The sequence below is a fragment of the Cyprinodon variegatus genome, unplaced genomic scaffold, assembly GCF_000732505.1.
Source record: "Cyprinodon variegatus isolate N-32 unplaced genomic scaffold, C_variegatus-1.0 Scaffold253, whole genome shotgun sequence".
In the NCBI taxonomy this organism is placed as follows: Eukaryota; Metazoa; Chordata; class Actinopteri; order Cyprinodontiformes; family Cyprinodontidae; genus Cyprinodon; species Cyprinodon variegatus.
This window is the reverse complement of record NW_015150706.1, coordinates 914,218-939,240: the sequence shown is the minus strand read 5'-3', so window position 1 is coordinate 939,240 and position 25,023 is coordinate 914,218. Positions and strand designations below refer to the sequence as shown.

General features: G+C 38.3%; 1 protein-coding gene across 4 annotated transcripts in view; it reads left to right on the top strand.

The window, feature by feature from the left end:
* mtcl1 (microtubule crosslinking factor 1) overlaps window positions 1–23,108 on the top strand; it is a 95,707-nt gene extending 72,599 nt beyond the window's left edge. For 2 of the 4 annotated variants that reach the window (XM_015382238.1, XM_015382237.1), the window contains 6 exons: window positions 1,073–1,240; window positions 5,726–6,001; window positions 9,179–9,520; window positions 12,171–12,250; window positions 12,750–14,298; window positions 22,554–23,108. In XM_015382238.1, coding sequence (XP_015237724.1) covers window positions 1,073–1,240; window positions 5,726–6,001; window positions 9,179–9,520; window positions 12,171–12,250; window positions 12,750–14,298; window positions 22,554–22,757 — 2,619 coding nt within the window. In that variant the 3' untranslated portion in view covers window positions 22,758–23,108. Of the gene's footprint in view, window positions 1–1,072; window positions 1,241–5,725; window positions 6,002–9,178; window positions 9,521–12,170; window positions 12,251–12,749; window positions 14,299–14,475; window positions 14,501–17,052; window positions 17,111–22,553 lie in introns of all 4 variants that reach the window. The other 2 variants (XM_015382239.1, XM_015382240.1) reach the window with 2 other exon arrangements.
* The last annotated feature ends 1,915 nt before the right edge of the window (window positions 23,109–25,023 follow it).

Sequence of the window (25,023 nt, the reverse complement as noted above, 5' to 3'; positions counted from 1 at the left end):
GACATATTCAGTCTTGTGCAATTGACTTTATTGTGATGCAATATGAGAAGATGCGATAAGAGACAGAATAATGTTTTGTTTTGTGTAACAAGATGATATAAGAGGCTACATTGTAGAATGTATAGTACTACAGAATCCAATCCAGTAAGAGATGCAATATGTTTTCTACTATACACTATGAGACACTTTGAAATGCAATACAACGCAATACGATGCACTACAGAGTGAGGACAGAACTTCTGCTAAAATACGATATATGGTACAATTAGATGCAATACTTCACTGCATCTATTTGGACTTGTTTTAAACGAAAAGATTTCCTAATAACAAATAGGCCACGAAAAAACTTCTAATAAATGTTTGTACCTATGCTTATTTTAAAATGTATGTAAATGTCTAAACACCAAAAGAGGGAAAAAATAGTTAAAATATTGCTGGAATTGAATGATTCCCACTATTAATACCATGCGATGTTTGTAAAAATTACCTTTAATAAAATTTAATTTATGTCAGTATAGTGTAAACTGTTCTAAAATAGTCTTTATATCACAATAATGTTTTGTATCTCTGCTTGTCTTTCCTTGCACTGCTAGTTCAGGGGAAGCCTGGTTCTGCTGGAGGTGTCTTCCTGTTAAAAGGGAGTTTTTCCTCTCCACTGTCGTTATAGCAGGCTTAATGTGAAGGACTGCTGAGGAGTCAATGAGTGGATACAATGAGCTGGTTTCCTTAGATAGAAAACTGTGGATACGTTTTACTGTATGATCTGGTTGATTTATGTCTGTAAAGTGCCTTGAGATTACATGTGTTGTGAATTGGCGCTATATAATTAAATTAATTGAAGTGAATTAAAACACAGAAGTAAAGCAAAGCTGGAAATCTTATCCATAAAAAAAATGTTTGTGGTAAAGTTTTACCAATAAAACAATTCAGCTTTTAAATTTAAATACCAAAAACATAAACTCAGTGTTGTCTTCCAGCACCTAAGCTTATTTTTATGTTTTTTGTAAAAGACTTGTTTATTTTTTTTAATCGATAAATTTCCCGTTTACGTCTGTGACTCTTCTGTTTGCAGTTGGGTGAGAACAGGCGAGTGCTGCAGGCCCTGCGAGGGCTCCTGGAGGAGTTTCGAGAGGAGCTGCGGGACGAGCAGATGAGGCGGTGCCAACTGCAGCAAGCGTACGCCAATGACAAAGCAGCCTGGGAGGTCAAGTGGACAGAGATGAAGTGCCAGGTCACCCAGGTACAGATGGCGTCTCAGCGCCCACCTTTAAAGGGACACAGCACAGTCTGTTAGAAAGACACAGCTCTGCTCTCAGTAAGCAGTTAGATGACTGTAAACATGTTGCCTCTTCCAGGCGTGACGGCCAACTCTGGACACGCTTCATGGGTTGGCCGCTTCACGGAAAAAATAGGCATAATTTAATCTAAATCCTGTTGCTGAGGACACAAATAGGCTGAAATAATTTTTCTTTTTGAAAAGATCAAAAATAGCATCCAAGACAAATAATATTAACCACTAATATTTAGCCACTTACAGTGTAATTTGTTGTTATTATGCACACTAATTACTCCATCATTCAAATATTTTTTTCCTATAGTCTGATATGTCATTGAGTATTTCTCAAAAGAACAGCAGATATTCAGATCATTTTAGTTGTCCAATCGTAAGGTTTTACAAAAAGCAGGTTGTTCTCTGTGTGCATTACAGTCAGGCAATTAAAAAAACAGCTGATGACCTGTTAAAAATGTATGGTTAGTTCTGCAAATACAAATTCAGGAAGAAGATTAAAAGAATAAAAAACTTCCAATAAAGAGGATATGAATCTGTTCAAGCTGATGTGAATCAGTCTTGAAAAAAGGTTGCTTCAAATATGACCAAAAAACTACGAAATATTACTAAAACGTTGGTATCTTCTAGAAACTGATGAACTCTGTTTAAGGATAAGAGAATGAAACGCAGAGAAGCTGGTCAGAGATGAAGGGAAGATGGAAATTAAATCAGGGCTGTCCTTGAAGAAAACTTTTTAGATGAGAAGAAGACGTGAGACTTAGATGGAGGTTCAGCTTCTAAAAGAAAACAATCATCTAAACCTGTAGCCAGAGAGGAAGGATTAAATCAAAAAGTTCCCCAGTACAAATCCAGGCTTTAATCCAACAGAAAACCGATGGAAGGACTTAAAAAAAAAAAAGATAAGTGTATGGGGAATCATTTTACCACTTTACAACTTTTCCTTTGATTTTAAATGTTTGTTTTTATGAGATTATTTTTTGGCAGTGTGTATTTAGATGACTAACTGTTAGCTGTAACTGCCCCACCTTCATCAGATCAGCTGCTCATTAGATCACTCACAGATTTGAGGATAGGGGTTTGGTTATGAGAAAACAGCAGACCGGTAATGCTTTTTAAAAACAGTGTAGGTTAAAGAAAATGTCAGGAAAATAGTTTCTTTGCGATAACTACTTATAAAGCTGGATTGTATGACTTTTTTGGTGCTTTGATAGTGAAGCTCTTTAAAGGATGGGGAGGGCGTGCCCTAGAGGGGCTGAATCCACATGGATTGGATCAGTTTAATTTGTAGAGGTCAAGATGGGTTCCTTGTTATCTGATCAGCTTGATTCAGCTGAAGATCTTCTGCTGTCGCAGCCTGATAGTGTCCGACCGCTGTGTTCAGAGATGAAATCTGAAGCATGCTGTGTCAGAGCAGAGTCACTTCTAAGCTTTATCTGATTAAAAAAAAATGGGGGAATGCAGCTTTCGGAACCAATTAGGAGGTTTGAGCTATAGGAAGAAGATTATCTTTTTAACTCTGACGCTTCTAATCTGTGCAGCTCTTACATGGTTCAATCCCTCCACAGTGCAGAGGTTGCTGAGGGCTGCACTGAGAACTAATGTGCTTAGTTTCATCTGATAATGATGGGAGCGCTCGCTCACTGCACGCTGCTTCGTTCTGGTTAAGCCGTTGGAAATGTGCTTTTTATTCATTATGATTGTGCGTCTCAGTAGAGCAGAGCAGCATGTGGGGGTTAGAAATTGCCTCTCACCTGTGTTTAGATGTGAACATACGGTCCAGTTTGACATCTGGCTTGTTTTAGACCAACTGGTTTATAAGCTGACAGCTGTAAAGGTTGTGTGAGGGTTTTTAAAGATGGCTCCTCACATAGCACCGACTCTTCACTCTGGTTTGTACTGTTATGCTGTGGGATCAAAGCCTCTCTGAAGATCACAAAGCTCTGTTCCGCAACAAAAAAAAAAGAGAAATTGCTCCTTTTTTCTGTGCTGCATCTTTGGAGATTCCTGCAGGAATTCCAACTCCTTTGTTCACACTATCTTCTCAGGAGAGGATGGATTGTAATTTTAATTTCAGAGAACAGCTTTTGGGTTTAGTCCTAAATGAACAAGGTAACAGAGGTGTTTAGTCACAACTGAACAGATTGCATGCTGGCTCCTTTTCTCAAAACCTGTATTAATTTTTTCCCCCTTTTGAGACAGATTAAGAGCAGCTGCTTCTGTGATACATTTCTATAAGTTTAACATTAACAAAGCCAGATAGACAACAACAAAACAACAAAGAGCGCATGACCTTCAGCATGTGCTGAAGCTGCTGGCGTCTGGAAGCAGTGCAGAGTGAGCTACTTGCTCTGCGTTTGTTGCAACCTTTTTCTCAACGGAGCTCACTATCTTTGTGCCATCTTCACCTTGTAGGAGTTGGATGGAGCAGGAAATGGAAATACAGATTGAGACATTTTCTGCTGGAATGTGGATGTTACTCTAGTGTGGAAAAAGCTAAGCAAACAAAGAAAATATATATAAAGTTCTCAATCAATTGGACCTGCTTTGTTTACCCCTAACCTGTGGTCAGAGATGCAGTGAGGAAAATAAGTATTTGAACACCCTGCTATTGTGGAAGTTCTGCCACTTAGAAATCATGGAGGGGTCTAAAATTGTCATCATTGGTGCATGTTCACCGTGTGCATGGACTGGGGCTCCATGCAAGATCTCACCTTATGGGGTCTGAATTATCCTAAGAAAGGTGAGAATTCAGCCCAAAACTAAAGGGGAGGAGCTGGTCAATGACCAGAACAGAGCTGGGACTGATGGTAAGACACTAAGACATCATTGTTTGAAATCATAACTGGCACTGAAGGTTCCCCTGCTTAAACCAGCACATGTCAAGGCCTGTCTTGAGTTTGCTAATGGCCCTTTGGATGATCCAGGGGAATCAAGGGAGAAAGTTATCTGGTCAGATGAGACCAAAATAGAACTTTTTGGTCTTAATTCCGCTAAACGTGTTTGGAGGAAGAAGAATGATGAGTACCATCCCAAGAACACTATCCCTACTATGAAGCATGGGGATGGAAGTATCATGCTTTGGGGGTGTTTTTCTGCACATGGGACAGGGTGACTGCACTGTATCAAGGAGAGGATGACTGGGGCCATTTATTGAGAGATTTTGGGGAACAACCTCCTTCCCTCAGTTAGAGCATTGAAGATGGGTGGAGGCTGGGTGTTCCAACATGACAATGACCTGAAGCACAAAGCCAGGATAACCAAGGAGTGGCTCCGGAAGAAGGTTCTGGCTTGGCCTAGCCAGTCTACAGATCTAAACCTCTTATAGAGTCTTTCGAGGGAGCTTAAACTTAGTGTTTCTCAGCGACAGCCCAGAAACCTGACTGATCCAGAGAAGATCTGTGTGGAGGAGTGGGCCAAAATCCCTCCTGCAGTATGTGCAAACCCGGTGAAAAACTACAGGAAACGTTTTACTTCTGTAATTCCAAATAAAGACTACTGTACAAATATTAACATTCATTTTCTCAGGTGTTCAAATACTTATTTGCAGCTGTGTCATACAAATAAATATAAAAAATAAAAAAAAATCATTTATTTTGATTTCTGAGTTTTTATTTTATAGTGTCTGTCATCGTGGACATGCAACCACGATGACAATTTCAGACCCCTCCGTGATTTATAAGTGGGATAACTTGAAAAATAGCAGGGTACTCAAATACTTATTTTCCTCAGCCCAAACAATTAGATTACATTGTTATACTCAAGACTAGTTTGAGCCTTCGTTCTCAGTCTTGACCACATTTTTGCTATCTTCTCTGTTTTCCGTACTGGAATTCAGGATTATTTAGTTGGTCTTTATAGCAACTCTATAACTAAATGTACATTACTACCTAGGATATGCCTTAGAGATGGTATTCACTATGTTTCCACTGTTCTCTACGAACAAACTATATTATACTTAAGTGCAAACACTTGTAAGTTGAATTGCAATGAAACAAGTAGCAGCCGTTCTTTTGAAATCTGGTGTCACATGCCTCTTTTGCTTCCTCTGATTTATCTTTATGAAATGTCCTGGTTTCTAAAAAATAGTTTTCTTTGCGTGTGATGGACAAAGATGTTCAACAGCAGTACAGGTTGGCCACCTTGCTATTAGAAAAAAAAAAGGTTTTTTTTATGCCAGTCTGACAATATGAACTAAAATCGTGTTGACAATTGTTCTGTTCTTATAAAGGGTATTCCTAAAACTTCCATTAGAAGAATAATAAACCAGCTATATCTCATCTGTCATATCTTAATGAGAACTGATATGAGAATTTCTTGCATAGGCTATTTAACAATTTCTTCAATGACAGAATGACACAGTAGTCGTGTGTTTTAATTGACAAAAAGTATTCCTTGTTCTACACCTAACAGTCTGTGTGTTTAATCTGTGCGCAGCTGGAGGAGGAGGCTCGTAGAACGGAGAGAGGTGAAGCTCAAGGAGGCGAAGAGGAGCCGGCTGGAGCGGAGCCCACCTGGGCACTGAAGCAGGAGCGGGAGGAGCACCGCCGCTTGTTGTCCGAGAGCCACAGCGAGTCCCTGGACCTCCGCTGGAAGCTGCAGCACGGAGAGAAGAGGTGGAACCGTGAGAGGGCTGAGCTCCAGGAGCGCTTCGACCGGGAGCGCCAGGAGTGGGAAGGCAGCATGAGGGAGCTCCGCCGGAAGATGGAGAGGGTGAGAGACCTGAGGGAGACCCTCAGTCAAAGAGTAAAAAGAAATGTTAAAAGATGAGCCGCTCTAGTTTAAGAGACTAAACCCTGCATGTCTCAGTGCTGCACTTACTGTCCCCCTTTACACAGTGAGTGCTGCTTACTGAAAAAAAATAATTTTAATATTACTTCATTAATATTAATATTGCAACCCAGACATTGTAGTACCTTTTCTATTCTTACATAGTTGGAGGTGGTCAAATCTATTGATCCGTGGTTTTAAAGGTCCCATATCATGCTTTTTTAATCCATTGGCGTCAACATGTATAATAAAATATTGAGTTCAGTTTTCATTTGCTATAAAATTATTAGCTGTTTCCTGGTGCTATTTTTCCAACCCTCTAAAAAGATGTCTTGTGCAAATCAACATGGTATCATGCCACTTCTCAAGAGTAGGCCCTTCTTCAGGAAGGCTAGACAAAGCTTTAAAACTTTCACAGCTGAAAAAACACATTTTTCAGACTTTTAGAGAATGGCTACAAGAGAAAAGTTGCTTTTAATGTGCAGATTAGCTGCTAAAAGAGCCACTTCAACATCAGAAATGTTGCGTTCTGCCTTATGTCACCACTCGCTGATCAGAGAAAGGCACGTTGTGTAATGGGTAGGGGCGGCGTGGTTCATGTAGGTGTTTTCTGGAGGGGACTGGTAATCACTGGCCTGCATAGGACGCTGATCGCCACTTCCACTTTGCCAGGATTAGAGAGCAGAATCCACGAGGAAGAGAAATCTCTTTTTGGTCATAATTTAGATCAAAGAATAGCATTGGTGATTTTTTTCTGATATAGAATTTTAAGACAGTATCTTGACCAAAGTTGAGTTCAGCTGTGTTTAGTGACAGTGTTATTTGAAGATATTTCTGGAATTTTCCTGAAGGCCTGGAAATGTTTTTAATAGGACCGTCTGTCGTCCATCCAACCATGATAAATGAAAATCTGCCATGTTAAGCTTGACACAGCCTCAATGTCTGATCTTTATTTCATTAGATAATCTCTGTGATTTAATCATATATTTTTGAAATAAAGAGAATTAAATATAAAGCAATAGTTTTAGTCTTGCAGATAAAAAAAATGCTTTAATTAAAAAACCTATTTGATTTAGTCTTAGCTTATGAGTGATCCTTTTAACTCTTTTTAAACTCACTGGAGGCAATGACAAAGCTCTTAGCTTCTGATTCTGAGAATTACTGAATAATAGATTTTCTTTTTGCAGTTTAACCAAATGTTTCACTCTTCATTTTGTGTTAGACGGTCAAAGCAAAAAGCTGAACTCCCATCATTACCATGAAAGCAGTGTGAGCATATTATCATATAAAGCAGAGAGAAGGGAAAAAAACTCTAAACACAGCTAGATAAAGATGCTGATGCATCACTGAATGTGAAAATAAAACGGGAAGCTCAGATACATCCTTCAGCAATATTTTAATGAAGAACATAAATAAATTATGTGGCTGTTACTCCTTAAGTCTGATTATCGAAGGTCTATTGGTTTTAAAGTTATTATTTCTGATAAATTACAAAAAACTGTTAATTTAAAGTCTTAAATAGTTTATAATTTTAGTGCTTTATGAAAATAGTGCAGATAGGGCCATGTTTTATATCCTCCATTGAGTGTGGTTATAATAATAAAAGTTGAAGAGGCAAGTAGTGAAATAAATTACAGGGATTCAATGTTAAAACAATCATTTAAACTTAATGTAAGAAGGTTAGAATAACACTAGCTTAGATCTTGTGAAAATATCCCTGAAAGAGAGGACATAGTTCACAGAAAAGCTGAGCCCATAGCTATGTCTAGCGGAGAAATTGGAGTAAACATGGAAAAGCCAACTCAATGTTCTGTAATCAAAAGTGTTGATGGCAGGAGGGCAGCTGATGTTTCCCTCCATCATGGTGTCGCAGCAAAACAGCAACAGATCAGATGAAGCTGCTATGATGAGAAAGTGCAGGGACAACATCAAGTCATGGGAGAATAGAGATAGATTAAAGTGGAATGATGAAATTGGTCCCTATGTCCTCCAGCAGTCTAAGTCTATAGCAGCATAACTATAGCGATAGCTCAGGATAATCTAAGCTGCTCTAACTATAAGCTTTATCAAAAAGAAAAGTTTTAAGCACACCCTTAAAAGTAGACAGGGTGTCTGCCTCACGGACTAAAACTGGTAGTTGGTTCCACAGGAGAGGAGCCTGATAACTAAAAGATCTGCCTCCCATTCTACTTTTAGAAATTCTAGGAACCACTAGTAAACCTGCAGATTGAGAGCAAACTGCTTAGTTTGGAACATAAGGACCAATCAGATCTATGATATAAGATACAATTTGGTTATTTAGATGACAAGGAGGATTTTAAATATTCCTTCTCACAAATAAAATAGATTAATTGTTCTCAAGTTTGTTAGTGTTGTCATTATTTTTTGCTTGTTTTGATGAACCCAGGAAAAACAAGATTTGAGGTAAAGGAAGGTGGTGGGTCAGAAGCTGGAAAGAATTTTAACCACATATAGTAATTCGCCCTGAACCTTTATCTCAGAATTTAATTACTCTGAACCCCCAATCTCCCTTTGATCTTTGCATTGTCTGTGTTTTGACATTGAGAGTCACCCAATACATCCCGCCTCTGTCTGCAGAAGTCTTGTCAACCTCTGAAACATAAATTATTTGTAAGAATAAGCCAAAAGCTGATTAGTCTTTTCCTGAAGCTTTAGTTAATATAATTAAGGCTAAACTAAAGGTATTTTTTTAGATAAAGAAATGCTGACTTTAAATACTGCATTTACAGCAGAGTCATGACCAGACATCAGACCCAGATTGTATCCTGGATTTCTTCCCCAAACGTCAGTTTTTATCACAGCCATTACATTATAAAATAAAATGAAATCCTGTTAAACTGAAAGAAAACATTTTATATTGACAGACATTGAATAAATGTAACCAGATGTAAACACACAGGAGCTGACATAGCTGCCTCATTTAAGTTCTGAAATGATCCACATTTCTGCCTAGATGTGACTGTTTTTATCTCAGTTTTCGTACATAAACTTGATAATAATTCAGGCCTGGAAAGAAAAACTAAAATTTTTCAACATCACTTTTACTTTTTCTCTTGACTAACAGCACTGTTCTGTGTTTTTGTATCTTTTATCATTCAGATGCAGAGGGAACTGAACAGCAGAAGAGGGGAGGGCACCGACGTCAAAGATGGCAGCTTAGCCCAAAGAGGAGTGTTCTCACCTCAGGAAAGTCCGTGCAACGCGCCACGGTCCCCTCACACTCCTCAGTCCCCCTGTTCGTCCACTCCTGTGCCTGTGCCCCCCACGCGCTCCCACTCAGACTCTGAGGCTTTACTGGGTGAGCAGGGGGCTGCAATGAGGCTCAAGGGCCCCACGGAGAACCTGTTTCTGGATGCCCTGACTCTTGACCCCATTAGTGGTCTGGAGGTCCCTCCCCCCTGCCGACTGGAGAGTGAGAAGCGGTTTCCCTGCATGAATGAGGTGATGCTGTTAGCTGTTTAGCATTTAGTTGCATGTCTCCACCTATATTTAGCTGTATTTTGCTTCTAAGAAGCCAGTTTTTATTTCCAACTGTTTTATTATTTAACCTTAAGCTTTTTTTGAATGAATGTTTAACTATCAGCATCAAAGCTAAATTAGTAAACGACTTGAGAAGCTTACAACCATAATGTCATGATTTTGAGCTTTTACAAATTTATCAACATAAAGATCCCCATAAAAGTGTGTTTAAATATCCTTTTGCAGTTTCCACTTGGACCACCCACTAGCTATAGTCATTAACAGGCTTGTGACCTAACTCTGACAGAATTTATGCCCACTCCTCCTGGCAGGATTGGTAGAATCCATTTAAATGGGTATTGGGACACAGTACTGAAAGTGCTCATGCACAGAAAAAGATGGCTTACGGAAAGAGCACATAGGACGGCCTTACTTAAACATATCATCGGAATGATTGACAATTAGGAGGACCACTTATTTAGATGATCCACCTGGAAATAAAAGATAGCCCTCTATACCTTTAATACACCATTACATAATTAAAGGTACCATTTATTTCATACATTATTAAAAATTAAATGTGTATTTAAGTAAACCATGAAATAAATATATGAACCATTAAATAATTAAATGTAACTTATCATCAAATGTTAATTTAAATGAAAGATTTGCAATTGGATAACTAAATAAACTTTTTTACAACATTGAATTTATAAATATAAAAATATTTTGAAAATAAATTCATTCAGATATACATTTAATTCTGTGATGATTTATTTCCTTGCATTTAAACGGCTCACTTCATCATCAAATTTAGAGAGCTGGATTAGGATGGTATCCATAGAGACCCTGAACCTTAAGCCATATTTTCCTAAAAAAAAAATAGCGATCTTAGGGTCAAAAACAGAAAGAATTTGTCTTGCTGGGTGAGGAGAAGCAAATCAGACATCAAGGTTTTAATGGAAGTCCTCCTATTCCTGCCTTTATGTAAAAAAGTCGAATATTGAAATTAATTTTATAATTTAAAGTCTGTGGATTTATTTGCAAACTTATTATTTAGTTTTACATTTAATAATTTAATTGTACATTTAATTGTTTAATAGGACTTTTAATAATTTCATGGTAGATTTTTGTGTTTTACAGTGTATTTAATTATTTAGTTGGACATTTAATGCAACATTTATTTATTTTATGGTGTGCTTGTTTATTTAATTGAAGGCATATTCTAGTCAATTTGAATAAGGCAGATGAAAGTAAATGTAATGTCTGCGCAGGTTACCCTTTCAAAAACCAGTTTTATATTTATATTTTAGATTGCATGTTTATTAGTTCACTCTAATTTGTCCATGTTTTAATGGCCTGAGTATGGGAAAACATTTAGCGTGTTGGAGTAAAACCCGGGAACCACCAAACCTGCAATCTTCCAAGATCAGAAAAAAAGAGTTGGTCAATTAAGAAAGAAGCCCCGGTTCCAAAATCAGCTCCTTCAAGCTTGACTGAAATCTTACATTTCAGCCCACAACATAATTGATTGGTTGATTTTATTGATCTCACAGTGGAGAAATGTACTCGTTACATCGCCTCAATAGTCAAAAAGAAGAAGAAGGTGCCAAAACTACAGTATATATAGTGCATCCACATATATATATGACAGCTAAGGTCTCTTATTTTGCAGTATTATTGTACAAGGTAATTACACAGGGTATTTACATGGGTATTTATATATAGCTATTGCAAAGGGAATCAAATATAGAAAAAATCTAAACAAAACAAAAACAGGTTATTGCACTGGGTATTAAATAGTAATTGCACATTATACATTGTATAAGTTATTGCTGTTATGGTGTCGCATTGTAGAGTCTGGTGGCAGCAGGGATGAATGACCTGCGAAAGGGCTCCTTTTTAACAAACAGGGTGTAAATGTCTTTCACTAAAGGAGCCGCTCAGCTCCTCTATACACTGGTGCAGAGGGTGGAAGGTGTTGTCCATGCATGATGGATGTAGGCTTGGACAGCACCCTCCTCTCAGCTACTTCCTCCACTGAGTCCAGAGTGCAGCCAAGGACAGAATCGGCCTTTCTAGACAACAATAAACAATTTAAACCGTCTTTTGAGGAGCCTTGTGGAGAGCACTGAACACTTAAGAACATTAACTAACTGTTAAACATGGTAGTGGTTGCATCGTGCTGCTTCTAGTGAAATATATATTGCCAGAGGACTAATCGACACCTAGACAGAAGCACGCCGTCCACAGCTGGAGGTTTAAAATGGTCCAGAATAGGTGAATGGACGTGTTAATGGAAAGTTCTGTGTTTACACCTTGAAGCTTTCTCTCTCTGGTTCTTTTTCCTATAAAAAAAAATGAGATCACTCAGGACAAACTCTTCAAATAACACTTCATAATGTATATGTATTAAATAACCATGAGACGTGACAACAGATTTTGATAGAAATGTAGAAATGAAGTGACCCTCCCTTGCAAAGTCCTACGAAGAAACTTGGTTATAACTTAACAATGGCTAGAATGTTAATTTGGCAAGTTATTTTTTTTGTCTTATCACTTGATTTTTAAAGTATTGGAATTGAATTCCCTGTTAGTAAACAGAGTTTTCTCTTTGTCTGCTTTGTTTCAGGCTCTTAATGAGATCTCAGAGGATGAAGATGTTCATGGATACCCAGAAGAGGAGACGAGAGAAGGTGGAAGTCTCCTCAGGTGAGAGTTCAAGTAGATCCCCAGTCAGGCTGTTTCTGCATGTTTGCACTAGATGGATGACAGAGAACTGGGATGACTGGCTGTAGGGTATCCAAGCTTTTACTGCATTTCTCTTTCTCCTACAGACATGTCGGCCCGCTCAGATTCTTTCTGTTGGTTCTGTTAGCTTTTACTTGAAGTGACTTACAGAGTGTCTCTGGTGAATTTTATTTGCAGTTTCCTTTAAGCCATGATAGAGATCCACATTACTGCCATGATGAATAATTCAGGCAGATTTAAAATATTAAGAAGAGTTGATTTGCCTGGCAAAATAAAGAAAAGAGGACAAATGTTTTGTTAGAATTACTCATCCTCATTGGGAATATGATATGTAAAGCAGACGAGCCCCCCCACAATGCTGTGAGAACATTCTAGGCGTAATGAATGACTTATTACTCACTTATGGGGTTTAGTGGAAGTTTGATTTTGATGGGTTTTTTCATTTTTTTTTTCTATTTAGAGCCAAGTCTGTGTGCTCCATGAGTGACTTCCAGCGGTTGATGGACAGCTCGCCGTTCCTCCCCGACAAGACACGCCCTGGCGGCCCAGATCGAGACGACATCACCCCACCACTCTCTCCAGATGACCTGAAGTACATTGAGGAGTTCAGCAACAAGGGCTGGGGTTTCCCTGGTTCGCCTTCTGCCCAGGGGGTGTTGACGGGCAGACTCATCAAGGAAGGGGAGGCCAGTGCTGAAACGCTTCAGCAGACCTCCTGGTTCCTGACCACCAGCGCGACCCTGACCACCAACACCCTGAGCAGCCCTGAGCACTGCCACAAGTCCCCGCTCAGGGGCAATGGGGCTGGGGTTGGAATTGAGCACTATGGCGTTCCCATCCTCCACAGTCCAACCAGAGATATGGCAGCTGAGCGCACCACAGTCCAGGACCCAGATGCTCTGTATTCCAGGGCGAGCAAAGCAAGGACTGGAGGAGAGGCTGTCATTGGAGCCAGTGGATCTGACGAGGTGTTCAGCAGTCCACGGTGGCCCTGTCTCCTGGAGGGTGGGGGACTCAGGACTTCTCCCAGTCAGTCTCCTATCTGCTCCTCTGTGGGCTATGCTTCCTCACTGGAGCTTCAGCTCCAGAAAAATCTGAGTGATGACATGAAGGAAGTAGCCATATCCGTACGAAATGCCATTCGCTCCCCACCTGGGCTGGCGGTGCGCGACAATGCCTGTCAGACCAACGGATTCACCACACGAGGAACCCAGACTACCCAGACCATAAGTGTAGGTCTACAAACAGACCTGCTGCGGAACCTGACCAGCAGCCCTCACCGCTGCCTCACACCCAAAGGCGGCAGCACCCCCATCTCATCTCCATCACGCAGCACCAGGAAGGTCCAGTACTCCCCGGTGGTCCAGAGCAAGTTCGAGAGACCCTGCTGCTCACCCAAATATGGCTCACCCAAGCTGCAGCGTAAACCATCCACATCCAACAAGAACGAGGTACCCAACAACACCCGGGCCCCCACGCCCACCACCCCTCAGAAGGGCAACGGTGAGTCGGCCTGGGCCCGCTCCACCACCACCAGGGACAGTCCTGTCCACACCACCATCAACGACGGTCTCTCCAGCCTCTTCAACATAATCGACCACACGCCCGTGGTCTACGACTCCCTGCAGAAGTTCAACAAGTCCCCAAGCCGCTCCAGACCCACGCCCCCGCCCACAGCAGAACCCAGCCCTGCTCACGCGGCCCTTGTAGGAGACCCCAGGAACATGCAGGACTGCATACGGATTGCCAGGGGGCGTTCCCCCAGCCCAGTGCAGCTGATTGTAGAGACTCAGGGGGACAAGAACCCTGAGGTGGTCAGCATCCGTCAGGATCTGTCCGCCCCGCCGGGCTACACGCTGGCTGAAAACGCAGCTCGCATCCTCAACAAGAAGCTGCAGGAGCAGAACTTTAGAGAGGAGCGAAGGCTGCAGGGGGGAGGACAGGGAACCCACAGCAGGGACACCAGCAGGCAGGCGGAGTCTGACAGAGGACAATCTGGATGTATGGAGGTAAATATACAGACGCCCTGGATTCATCGTTTCATCATTCAGTTAATCTGGGGCCCATGTTTTATGACACCCGCTGATATTTCTGACATCGTCTCGGATTCCGTTTGAAGACAAACTTATTCAGTTAGAGTCAAGATTATAATATGCACTAAATGTTTATGTTTGTTCTGTTCTCAGATCGAAAGCACTGACTGATGCAATGGTAACGTTAAAATATTTAGTGCTCCTCATAAAAAAACTCAGCCTCTCTCTACTGCTGCATGCTAAGAGTTTCTTCTCTCTGTGTCTTCGGCTGCTGGTAGTCTTTCCTCTGTGCACCAAGTTTCTCTGTAGCCCAACTAAAATATATTTGTGGGGCTGATGACTGAAGCTCTGACAACAGTGATCTCACACTTGCCTAGAATTGCAGTTTAAAAGGCTAGGTGATTAATCATATATCAACGAAGTCTAGTTAAATCTTCAAGCAGAATATTTCAGCAGTAGGAGTTTGAGTGTTTTGATGAAATCGGAACTTTAGCCTGTCAGTCTGGCCCTTTTTAAAAACACATATATAAAACATGTAATCGCAATAAATACAATAAATGATCAACTGTTTCACTCATGTTTTAAAGCGGGTCTAAAAGTCAGAGATAAGACGACAATGATGGTCCATCCGATGAAAGTATAAGTTAACCAGTCAACATCTATAGCAGAAAGAAAGTGAATTTCTGCCAAAAAAAAAACCCCATAACAGACAGCAATCAATTCTGATGATTCCATAAGAACATACAAATGTCATTTTTATAACATAGACTATAAAACCAGTCATAAATGGATCATACCATTATTATACCATTATAGAAGACGGAAAATACGCAGAATGCAGAAAAATGACAGATCTCTTATTAATACAACAATTATATGGTAAATGGCCTGTACTTGTATAGAGCTTTATCATGTCTGACTTGACCAAAGCCCTTTACACTACATTCAGTCACTCACCCATTCGCCCACACACTAATGGTGGTGAGCTACATTGTAGCCACAGCTGCCCTGGGGCTCACTGACAGAAGCAAGGCTGCCATACACTGGCGCCACTGGTCCGTCTGACCACCATCAGTAGGCTATGCGGGTAAAGTGTCTTCCCCAAGGACACAACGTTGAAAGCCAGACCTGGGGCTTGAACCGACAACCCTTCAATTTCAGGGCAAATTCCTGCATCTGATGCCACTATCGCCCACGATCGACTAGTACTTTTCACAGTTTGTCACTTACAACCAACACCTTTGCCTTCAATTAATGTGAGTCTAAATGGTTGACCATCGGGGAAAAAAAATGAAGGAAAAGGTTACATGGTTCTCAATATATATGTTAGTTTTGCTAATGAAAGCCAACCACCCAATAGTTAACACTTTAGGCTTGCACATCTAGACACTGAAATGTTTCTCTACCAATTAGCTCATGCCTGGTCAGATTTGTGTGGGTGTATTTGTGAACTTAAATTTTTAAGTCTTGCTACAGATTGTGTTATAGGATTGTGGTCTGGACTCTGACTGAGCCATTCTGACCAGTTCATATCGATCTGAACCATTCAACTGCAGCTCTTGCTGTATCCATGCTGCTGCTGTCCCACTAAACCATAGACATTTACACCTTTAAGGAATATCCTCTTACAAAAATTTCAAATATATATATCTATGTGTGTGTATGTATGTATGTATGTTTGTGTATATATCTATATATATATATATATATACACAAACATAGATATATATATGAAATATATATATATATATATATATATATATATATATATATATATATATGTATGTGTGTGTGTGTATAGATATATATATATATATATATATATATATGTATGTATGTATGTATGTGGGGGTGGGGGGGTGTGTGCAAGTGCAATGTGCAGGGTTAATTTCAGCAGAATGTTGCAATTTCAGCAGAATGTTGTATCTTTCTTCAGCTATTTTTTTGCTTCTATCCACTCATTCTAGATTGTAAATATGATTTATGCAAGTTGGGAGTATCTTGATAGGTGTGTGCCATATTTTTAATTTTTTTGGGATGGGTTGAATTGAGCTCCATGAGATTTTCAAAGCTCAGGATACTGCCTCAGAACCTATGACTGCTTTTATTTTCTCTTTAACTTTCCCCTCGGTCTGCTGTGCTCTTAATGTTCTTTACTATCACGTTTGTTCTCTGATTGTCTCTAACAAACTTCCAAGGCCAACAGCTGGAACAACTGGATTTACACTAAGGTTAAATTAGACAGAGGTGGAATCTGTTTATATTTGTAGTGACCACTGAAGCAGTTGGTTTGAACTGGTTTTCACTTAAGAGTATCAGATCAAAGAATCTAAATGTTTGTGCCTGCCACACTTGTAAAAAGTGGGAACATTCCTCCCTGGCCCTCCATTATATCCAACTAGGAGGAAATGACTGGTATTTTTTAACCCAGAATACTGCTTGAATACTGGCGTCAAAATAAAGTTCCTCCTATGTTTATTTCTTTCCAAGTTTACTGGTTTTACCTGTTTGATAAACGCTTTCTGTGGTCTGGAGGCTGCAAGTCGCCACCCTCTGTCTGCTTTCAATATGCCAGATATATCATGCAAATCCTCTTTTCCTTTGCTCAGTTTTATCAATTAACATTTCCTGCTCTATATCTTTCCTCCTCCTTCTCCCCTTCCTCCTCCTCCTCCTCCTCCTCCTCTCTGGGCTTGATCTGTCCCTACACTTTCCTGTCCGCTGATCCAGAACCACACTGTCATACTAACAACTCCTTGGGGACTCTAATTCTGCTTGTCTCCATGATGTAAGTTCCTCTTCTTCCTCCTCCTCCTCTTCATCCTGGGCCTGTGGCAGTGGGTTCGCCAGGCTCGCGGACCTTTCACCTCACACCCTGCAGACCTGTCCTCCACATGCCCCCCTCCTCATTAGTGCATGCTTCACAGGTCAGCAGAGGGATAGTGTGAAGCCATGGGTGTGGTCTCAGGTGTATCTGCTCCTTTGTGGTGATGCATGCTCAGTGTTTATTCCTTTAGGACCCTGCTGGTGGTTTTGCATGTTGTTGTCCATAAAACATGAGTTGTACAAATTTCACTGCAACCCCTTTAATTTATTTGTATATTGATATGACTTTACAAAAGCTGATTTTTAAAATAAGTTGCATCAGAAAGCAAAAATAATAAATTTTTTATAGCTTTTACATCCTATTAGGCTCACAATTGATTGATTGATTGATTGAAATATTGATTGTGCTCGTTTCCATACGAATCCTGTTTTTGGCAACAATACCTGCTTTCAATATGGGAGCAATAAAATTCCAAGTTATTTTAGAACTTTATTAATTACTTTGTGTTTTGACTGTTGAGCATGGTCTATAACCCACTAACAAACTGTTATCAATGGTTTTTCTTTTAAAATCTAACCCTTTTCTAACCCTGTCACCTTTGAAGTGTAGATATGTACTAAAAAGGTTAATTATGAAGATCAAATGTGAAAGGGCATATATCAGTTTAAATCAGAGTTTATGCAAATTTCACTTTTAGATCTCACTAAAGCTCACAGCTTAATATAATTCTTCACATTTTTGCATTTGAGATCCAAAAATATGTAAAGTATGAAAGAAAGTGATGTAAAAAATGCAAACTATAAAGTCATAAACTAAATGGCCACTTAAAAGATAAATGACATAAAAGCCCCCGGGGTTTCTAAAAGGAAGCTGCATTTGGTCATTAATCATGTAAGGAAGAGGAAGTCGGCAGAAACGTCTAAAAAGGCATAGCTTTGAGAATTAGTGAACAGCCATACTAGAGAGGGATTTAAAATAAGTCAGCCTGTGATTCATCATATTAGTGAATGACGTCTCTATAAAAAAACAATTTGCAGAACAAATCATTCAGATAGATGTAATATATGCTCTAAAACTGACCAGCATTGTACAGAAATAACCAAGCTTATTTCTTCCAGTAACACTAAATTAACTTTATGATGGAGCTCAGGGAGTCCGAAGTCTCACTCTTCCTTGACTATCAGTCTTCTTTTTATCATGAAGGTTTAAATATGCGCTTTAGGCTAATCCAGCACACATAATGGCTGAAGGGATGTTAGAATAATGATATATGATCAGACAGCAGCTTCAGCTAAAGCTTAGTATCATTTCAAAATAAGGAGGATTATTATATATTTGGACAGAGCTGTTGTTTATTTAACAGAACTGTGGAGATCTGCAAGAATCTTAACATTTTGAACCTATTCTTTATTGTTACAAACATTTTTTTCTTTATAACCTGAAAATAATGATGCTCCCTTACAAGAGTTGCAGCTCCCTTGATGGTCTGGCTGTTTACTCCCTGAACTTGAAGGATAAACTTTGGTGTTTCCTGCTTAGATGCTGTTTGTTGCAAAGTGCTCCTGTGTTGCAAAACTTATCATTTTGAAACTTTTGGTAAAAAAATAAAAAAATTTAAAAAAAAGATGCACAGATATGTCAGATAATTAGAATATCATGAAAAGGCTGTGTTGTCACTAATTTCAGAAAGTGAAAATCATACGTCACATAGAATCCTTCCTCATAGGGTAAGATAATATATGAAGCTTTTTTTAACCTTGATCATAATTGAGATAATAAAAAACTCAAAATTTCATGTCTCAGAAGAATTTTGTTAGATAAGCTCAATAAAAAAAGGTTTTTAAACAGAGATTACAGGCTACAGGAAAGTATGTTCATTTCTATGTACTCGGTGCTTGGTTGGAGCACCGACCATTACTGTATCACTGCAGCATGGCATGGGGGTCGTTATTTTCCTAATTGAGGAAAAAATAATTAAAAGTGTAGCATTTTTCTTAATGGTGAATTTTTTAAGATGTATCTGTATGGTTTCTGTTAGATGTGTTACAGTATGTCAACATATTTTATTCATAAATGTGTATTTTAGAAAAAAATACAATTGGAAAAACAAATACTCTGAAATCTGATGTATGCCTTTTAAACTTTAAAACCAAATGAGATATGGTGAACTTGTAATGCTCAAAACATGATAATGTACGCTGGCTTGTCAAGTTTTCTCTCTTTTTTTCCCTTATTCTTTTCAAATTTCCCTCTTGATCTAACTTTGAATGGAGATGTATTTTATATTTTTTTTATTTATTTTTTTTTTTGCCAAATCAAGTGAACATATCCATAAAAATGAAATAAGTCATTTAAAGACTGAAAGCTAAGCAAATGTAGCTTCCAGTGGAAGCAAAGTGACATGCCCATTGATTTTTAAACTTTCCTTACTAAAAAGGGACTTATTTGAATTAAAACTAAAACATTGCCATATAATATGATCTATATAATATCAGTGGAGAAGCACCAGCAGCATATTATTCTACCATCAGTTACTGTACTCTAGGCTTAGTGAATGGTTATGTTTATCCAGCTCCAAAGGAAAATAAATATTTCAGATTCATGAAAAATGTGGAAAAACATTTTGTCACCTCTTAAAGCTATATCTAAATCCCTAAATCTAAATGTAAACTTTCATTTTTAACTGTTTAAATCTTTACCTAAATATAGATCTTTAATCTAAATCTATATCAATATAAAATAAAGCAAAAGTAGTTTTTGCAATCTCACAGTTGTTGACCAACCATAAAATGTGTCTTACTTTTTATATTTATAAATTTATATCAGACTAAAAGTGACATTAAGCAAAATTAATATGATTACATGTAATACAAGTAACTTTTCCTTAAAAAAAATGAAACCAATGTGGCTGCAGTATTGAATAAATACAAATGATTTTTGGATGAATAATCATACAAAACCACTGTTTGGATCTGAGAAAGTCATGTTACTCATTAGATTCTGTCTTCATCATGAGCTTGTTTCCGTTTAAAAGGTCTGCTAGTGACCATCACACAAGTCAGGAAGATTACCAGGCTTGATGTTTTCCATATGAGGCGATTAAATTCAAACTCCTTTTTTTTATTCCACTTAGTCTACTTTTGGGCTGTGATATATATTTTTTTTTTTTACATTTTCAGTCTATTAGAGGCTGGATTGTTTTTTTTTTTTTTCTCAAAGTTGATCCAGTTATTTTCTTGCAGACTAATAAGTCATCTTTAGGTGTAAAATATTTAGACAACTGAAGGTAATTCTGTGTCTCCTGTCTAAAGTTTCCAAATCTAATTTCCTAATCTAATTAGGGTTTTTTTTTTATCTTAATTTAAATTAACTGTCATAACCTCACATAATGACATAATTAAAACTGTCCTAAATTTAATTTGACCAAGAAGACATTCTCCATTTTTATTTTACTAAATGATTATTTATTTAGATACATTTAAGAAGTTCTCACCATACAACAGGGCTAAAGGTTTTTCTGACTTTGGCCCTGATTAAAAAAATTAAAGAAAAGACAGAACAAGTAAATTATCTGTAAACTTATGCCCAAAATTATTTAAACATAACAATCAAAATTATTTACATTAAATCTGATAGTTTATGTTTGACTGTATACGAGCTGGGCATTTAGCACGTTACAGCAATTTAAAAGGAGTATATGGAGAATTTAATTTGTTTTTATCTACAGTAAAAGAAAAAAAACTTGAGAATTGTCTTTATTGAGGTTACGGCATTTAAATCCTTCTTACAGTTACTGACCATTTATTTCATTGCATATTCCCGTTTGTATTTTTGAAAATTCCTCTTAATGGTGACTTTAAGGTCTGAGGGCCTCTTTTCCATCACCCTCCTCTTTAACTCCCTAAAGTGACCCGAGCTGGGATGCTTCATGGTTTTTAAAATACTTTCTGAAAGAAGAAACATATTGGTTAAATTAAAAGATTAAAATAAACCCAAGTCTAACCTTTTTTTTCAGTCTTATTTTATCACACCAAACAATTTATTTCATGAATATTCATCCACGCTGCCTTTGGTAGCTCACAGTTGGTAGTTGTATTTGTTCTACATATAAACAAGCTGGGAGGTCTGCAGAAAGAGCCAGGGAGCATTGAGACACCTTGAAATTGTATATTATTATTATTATTTTTTTTTAATATATATATAGCTCCTCTTCTAACATGTTTGTTGTTGTTTTTTTTAATCATGCTGGAAATGATGGGATGGTTTTTTTTTTTCACAATGTTCGGATGGTGATATTTTAGGTTTGTTTTTTTTTTTGCCATGAAGGAAAAAAAGTTTCTGACTATGTGGAACAGAGACCTGCGATGTGATGTGTTGCACTAAGATGAAAACTTATTTTAAAAACTAATTTAACAGGCTTTCCTGCTCCCATATCTCTGACTGTGGTTCGTTATTGTATCATTCATCCAGGTCTCCATAAAGGTAGTATTTCTTAGTCTGTTTCTGCTTTGTTGTATTGATGTTACCTGCTTCTCAGTTAAAATGCACAGTTCTGTGAAAAAGTGTTCAGGTCCTTACAGATTTATCCTGTTTTTCCTCTTTAGTCTTAAATTTTCAGATCATCAACCTAATATCAATATTAGATGGGAAAAAATATCCAAACCTACTTGACCCTCTGTAAGAAAGTCATTTTACAAAATGCATCTAAACAAATTCAGAGAAACACAATAAGTCAACATCCACAACAAGTAGAAAACAATAAACTTTTCCAAGATTAACCAGTAAATTTGATGAAAACAATATCTAGGGGCTTCTTTTTTTGGATGTGAACATCCAAAAACTTTGAGTAAAAAATCTAAGGCTGCGTTTCAGAAACAGAACATCATCCCATCTTTATTTTACATAAAAATACTTTCAAGATCTGAAACATTATGACAAAAGAGCAAAACCATAATTAATCTTGAAGGTTAAAAACACACCTTCACTGCACTTTAACATCCGTCTAGGAGCTGTCACTGAATTAGGCCACTGGTTGAGTTGTTGAGGCAGTGAAAAAGAATTGGTTATGGGGACGATTTGTTTCTCCTGTCCTCTTTTTCTGGCTTCCTTGGCCTATTTTACGCCAAGTAAGCAGCCTCTCTCTCTATGCAGGGAATAGATGCATCCCACTCTTCCATCCTCTCTGTATGAGTGAACGTTTTCAAACCTCCTGCCTAATTCTACATTAAACATCTCACCTAATGTGAACTACTACATTAACTGAACACAAAGTTGAGATTTTACTAACGTCGTCTCATTCATGTTCCTCAGTTTCAATCTGTTCACCTTCCTCTTCATCGATCAGATGGTACCCTGCAGATACCCTGTTGCCCTTCTTCTTCTGATGGCTCCTTGTCATTGGCAGGACCTCCCTCGTTCTCCGGTGGCTCCGCCGTTGGACTCCTGCTTCCTGAGGCCGCCCTGCCCAGCTAACCGCCGTCCCCCCTCACGCTGGGCCGCACACTCCCCTTCCTCTTCCCCCAAGTGGAGCGAGGGCACGAAGAGGAGGTTCACCTTCCCACCGATGGGAGAAAGGAAGCCCATTCTAGAGGGAGAGGAACCAGCCTGAAGGCTGCCCAAATCTTTTTCTCCCTTCTGTAATTTAAGCCTGAAGAGACCCAGTACCTCAATAATGCCCCCCCAAAACTAGATACCCATAAAATATTGCGCCAGAGCAGGGGGAAGGTATCTAATAAGTAGCACCAGCTGATCATTAAAGAAACCAGGACTGTTTGGAAGTATCGGGAATGTACTGTAATATCAAATGTTGGCATTTCCATGAGAGGTGCCTGTGTGGGTTCACCTCAATAATAATAATATCACAAAAAAATGTCATTCTTGCAGTTATTCAATCCAGAAACAAAACGTGTTGATTTTTACCCACAGAGTGAAATATTTCACATATTTCTATTCATTTTCATTATTATTTTCATATATATATATATATATATATACATATTTTGTTTTTAGCCATGACCTTGATTAAACTCCTAGTGGGGGATGCCAGTGATTGTCTGCTACCCAGTGACAAGCCAACAATCCCCCCTTGATTGCCTTAAAATTGTAACAAATCTAAAATTTCTTTATTTTTTTTATTTGATCTAATTGATATTCTTTTTTCCAACATATTTAAGTTTGGTTCTTCATTAGTTATTAGCCAAATTCATCCAAATTGAGAGAAAGAAGTTCTTTGAAATGTGCCACTCTGTTGTAAAGAATCTCTATGAGCATAACTGAATTGAATCAATGGCACAAATTCATTTTTTTGACGATATTTTATTTATTGAGATGGATCCGTATGTTTAGGTTACTCATTACCCCCCATATTTAAATGTATTATCTTTGTATTTGAACCTTTTTTCAGAGGGAAAAAACGGGTTCGCTGAACATTGCACTAGGAACGGTTTATTTTTCTCACATTCTCCAACATTATTTCCTGTATCTCTACATGCTGTTTTAATTAGCCTGTCTCTCAAACTCACCTTTCTCTTTCAGAGTGAAAAATAGAAACAAAAGGACAAACGTGAGAAAATTCCTTTGTGTCATCCGTCCAAACTGAAAAATCCCCATGATGTCATTTCTGACGCTAATGTCCTGATTTATTTCCACGTTAAGATGAATGTCCGTCTCATGTTGACATGATAAACCTGAAGAAAATTATGCATAAATGGAAGGCGGGGGAAAAAAAAGTTAAATACTTGCATGCCTTTTGAACACTAGCACTTTAGTGCATGTACATTCGAGCTCTCGTCTTTTGTGGTCACTCGGCTCGGCTGTGAACACTCATTCCAAAGGGAAGTCTGAGCTGCTTTTGTTGTCACATGAAACACCAGTTTTTAAGTAAATTATTGTACCTTATAGGCTGTCTTTGGTACTGTTGGATATGAACTCTTTTTTTTTTTTTCCACAAGAGAAATGGATTCTGAAAACAAATTATGAATGTTTTAAATGGAAAGTCTGTGTCAAAACAAGAAGTCTAATAATCTATTGTCTTATGTAAATAGTAAATGGTAATAAACAAGAATGTGTATTTACAAGTCCCCCTCAGTTTTTTGGTGATTATGTTTTGAATCTGAGGCTTCCTCAAGCCTATAGTATTATCTTTTATTGTTTGGCTAATTAGTTCAATAAAGTGTGTAGTAATATTACGTCATCTTAGATGATTATTATGTGTATAATTTATGGAAATTTAATCTGAATTCTTTACCTTTCTGTGGATAAATCAGCCTTAAAGGAGCAATAATTTATGTATTTTTAGATGGAAAGACCCAAAAGAGACATCTTATCTTTGAAGTAATCTTTTTTGATGGAATAAGGCATGACGTTAAGCATTTTCTCTGCATGTACGCCTATGTGACTAGCTGCCAGTCGGGCTGCAACACCTCCCTCCCCATAACATGCCACTACTAACTCAGGGCAGAGCAGCTAATTTAGACTTCTTTTGCAGGAGAGCTACTCAAACTGCTCTAATAAGTAAACATTCTGGTAAAAGTATTAGCCGTAAACATACACTGTTTGATACTAATGGTGAAACACTTTATTAATTGCTCAGGTAGTGTCAAACAGTACACCTGTCAGGGAAATTTAGCTTATTGCTCCTTTAAGACACAAAGAGAGATGGATTTTTTTAGATGCTCTTTAGGTTATAATTCATTTAGAATCAACTCAAATAGATCAGAAAAAGAATCAGCAGGAGCAGGGTAACCAATGGGTTCATTAAGGCAAAATAAATGGCGGTTCCCCCTTCATCATTGCTGTGAGGCATTTGTTTGTTAATTTATACCTTCCAGCAGGATGTTTTATACCCCCTTTTACAACTAGGGATTTATAAGTTA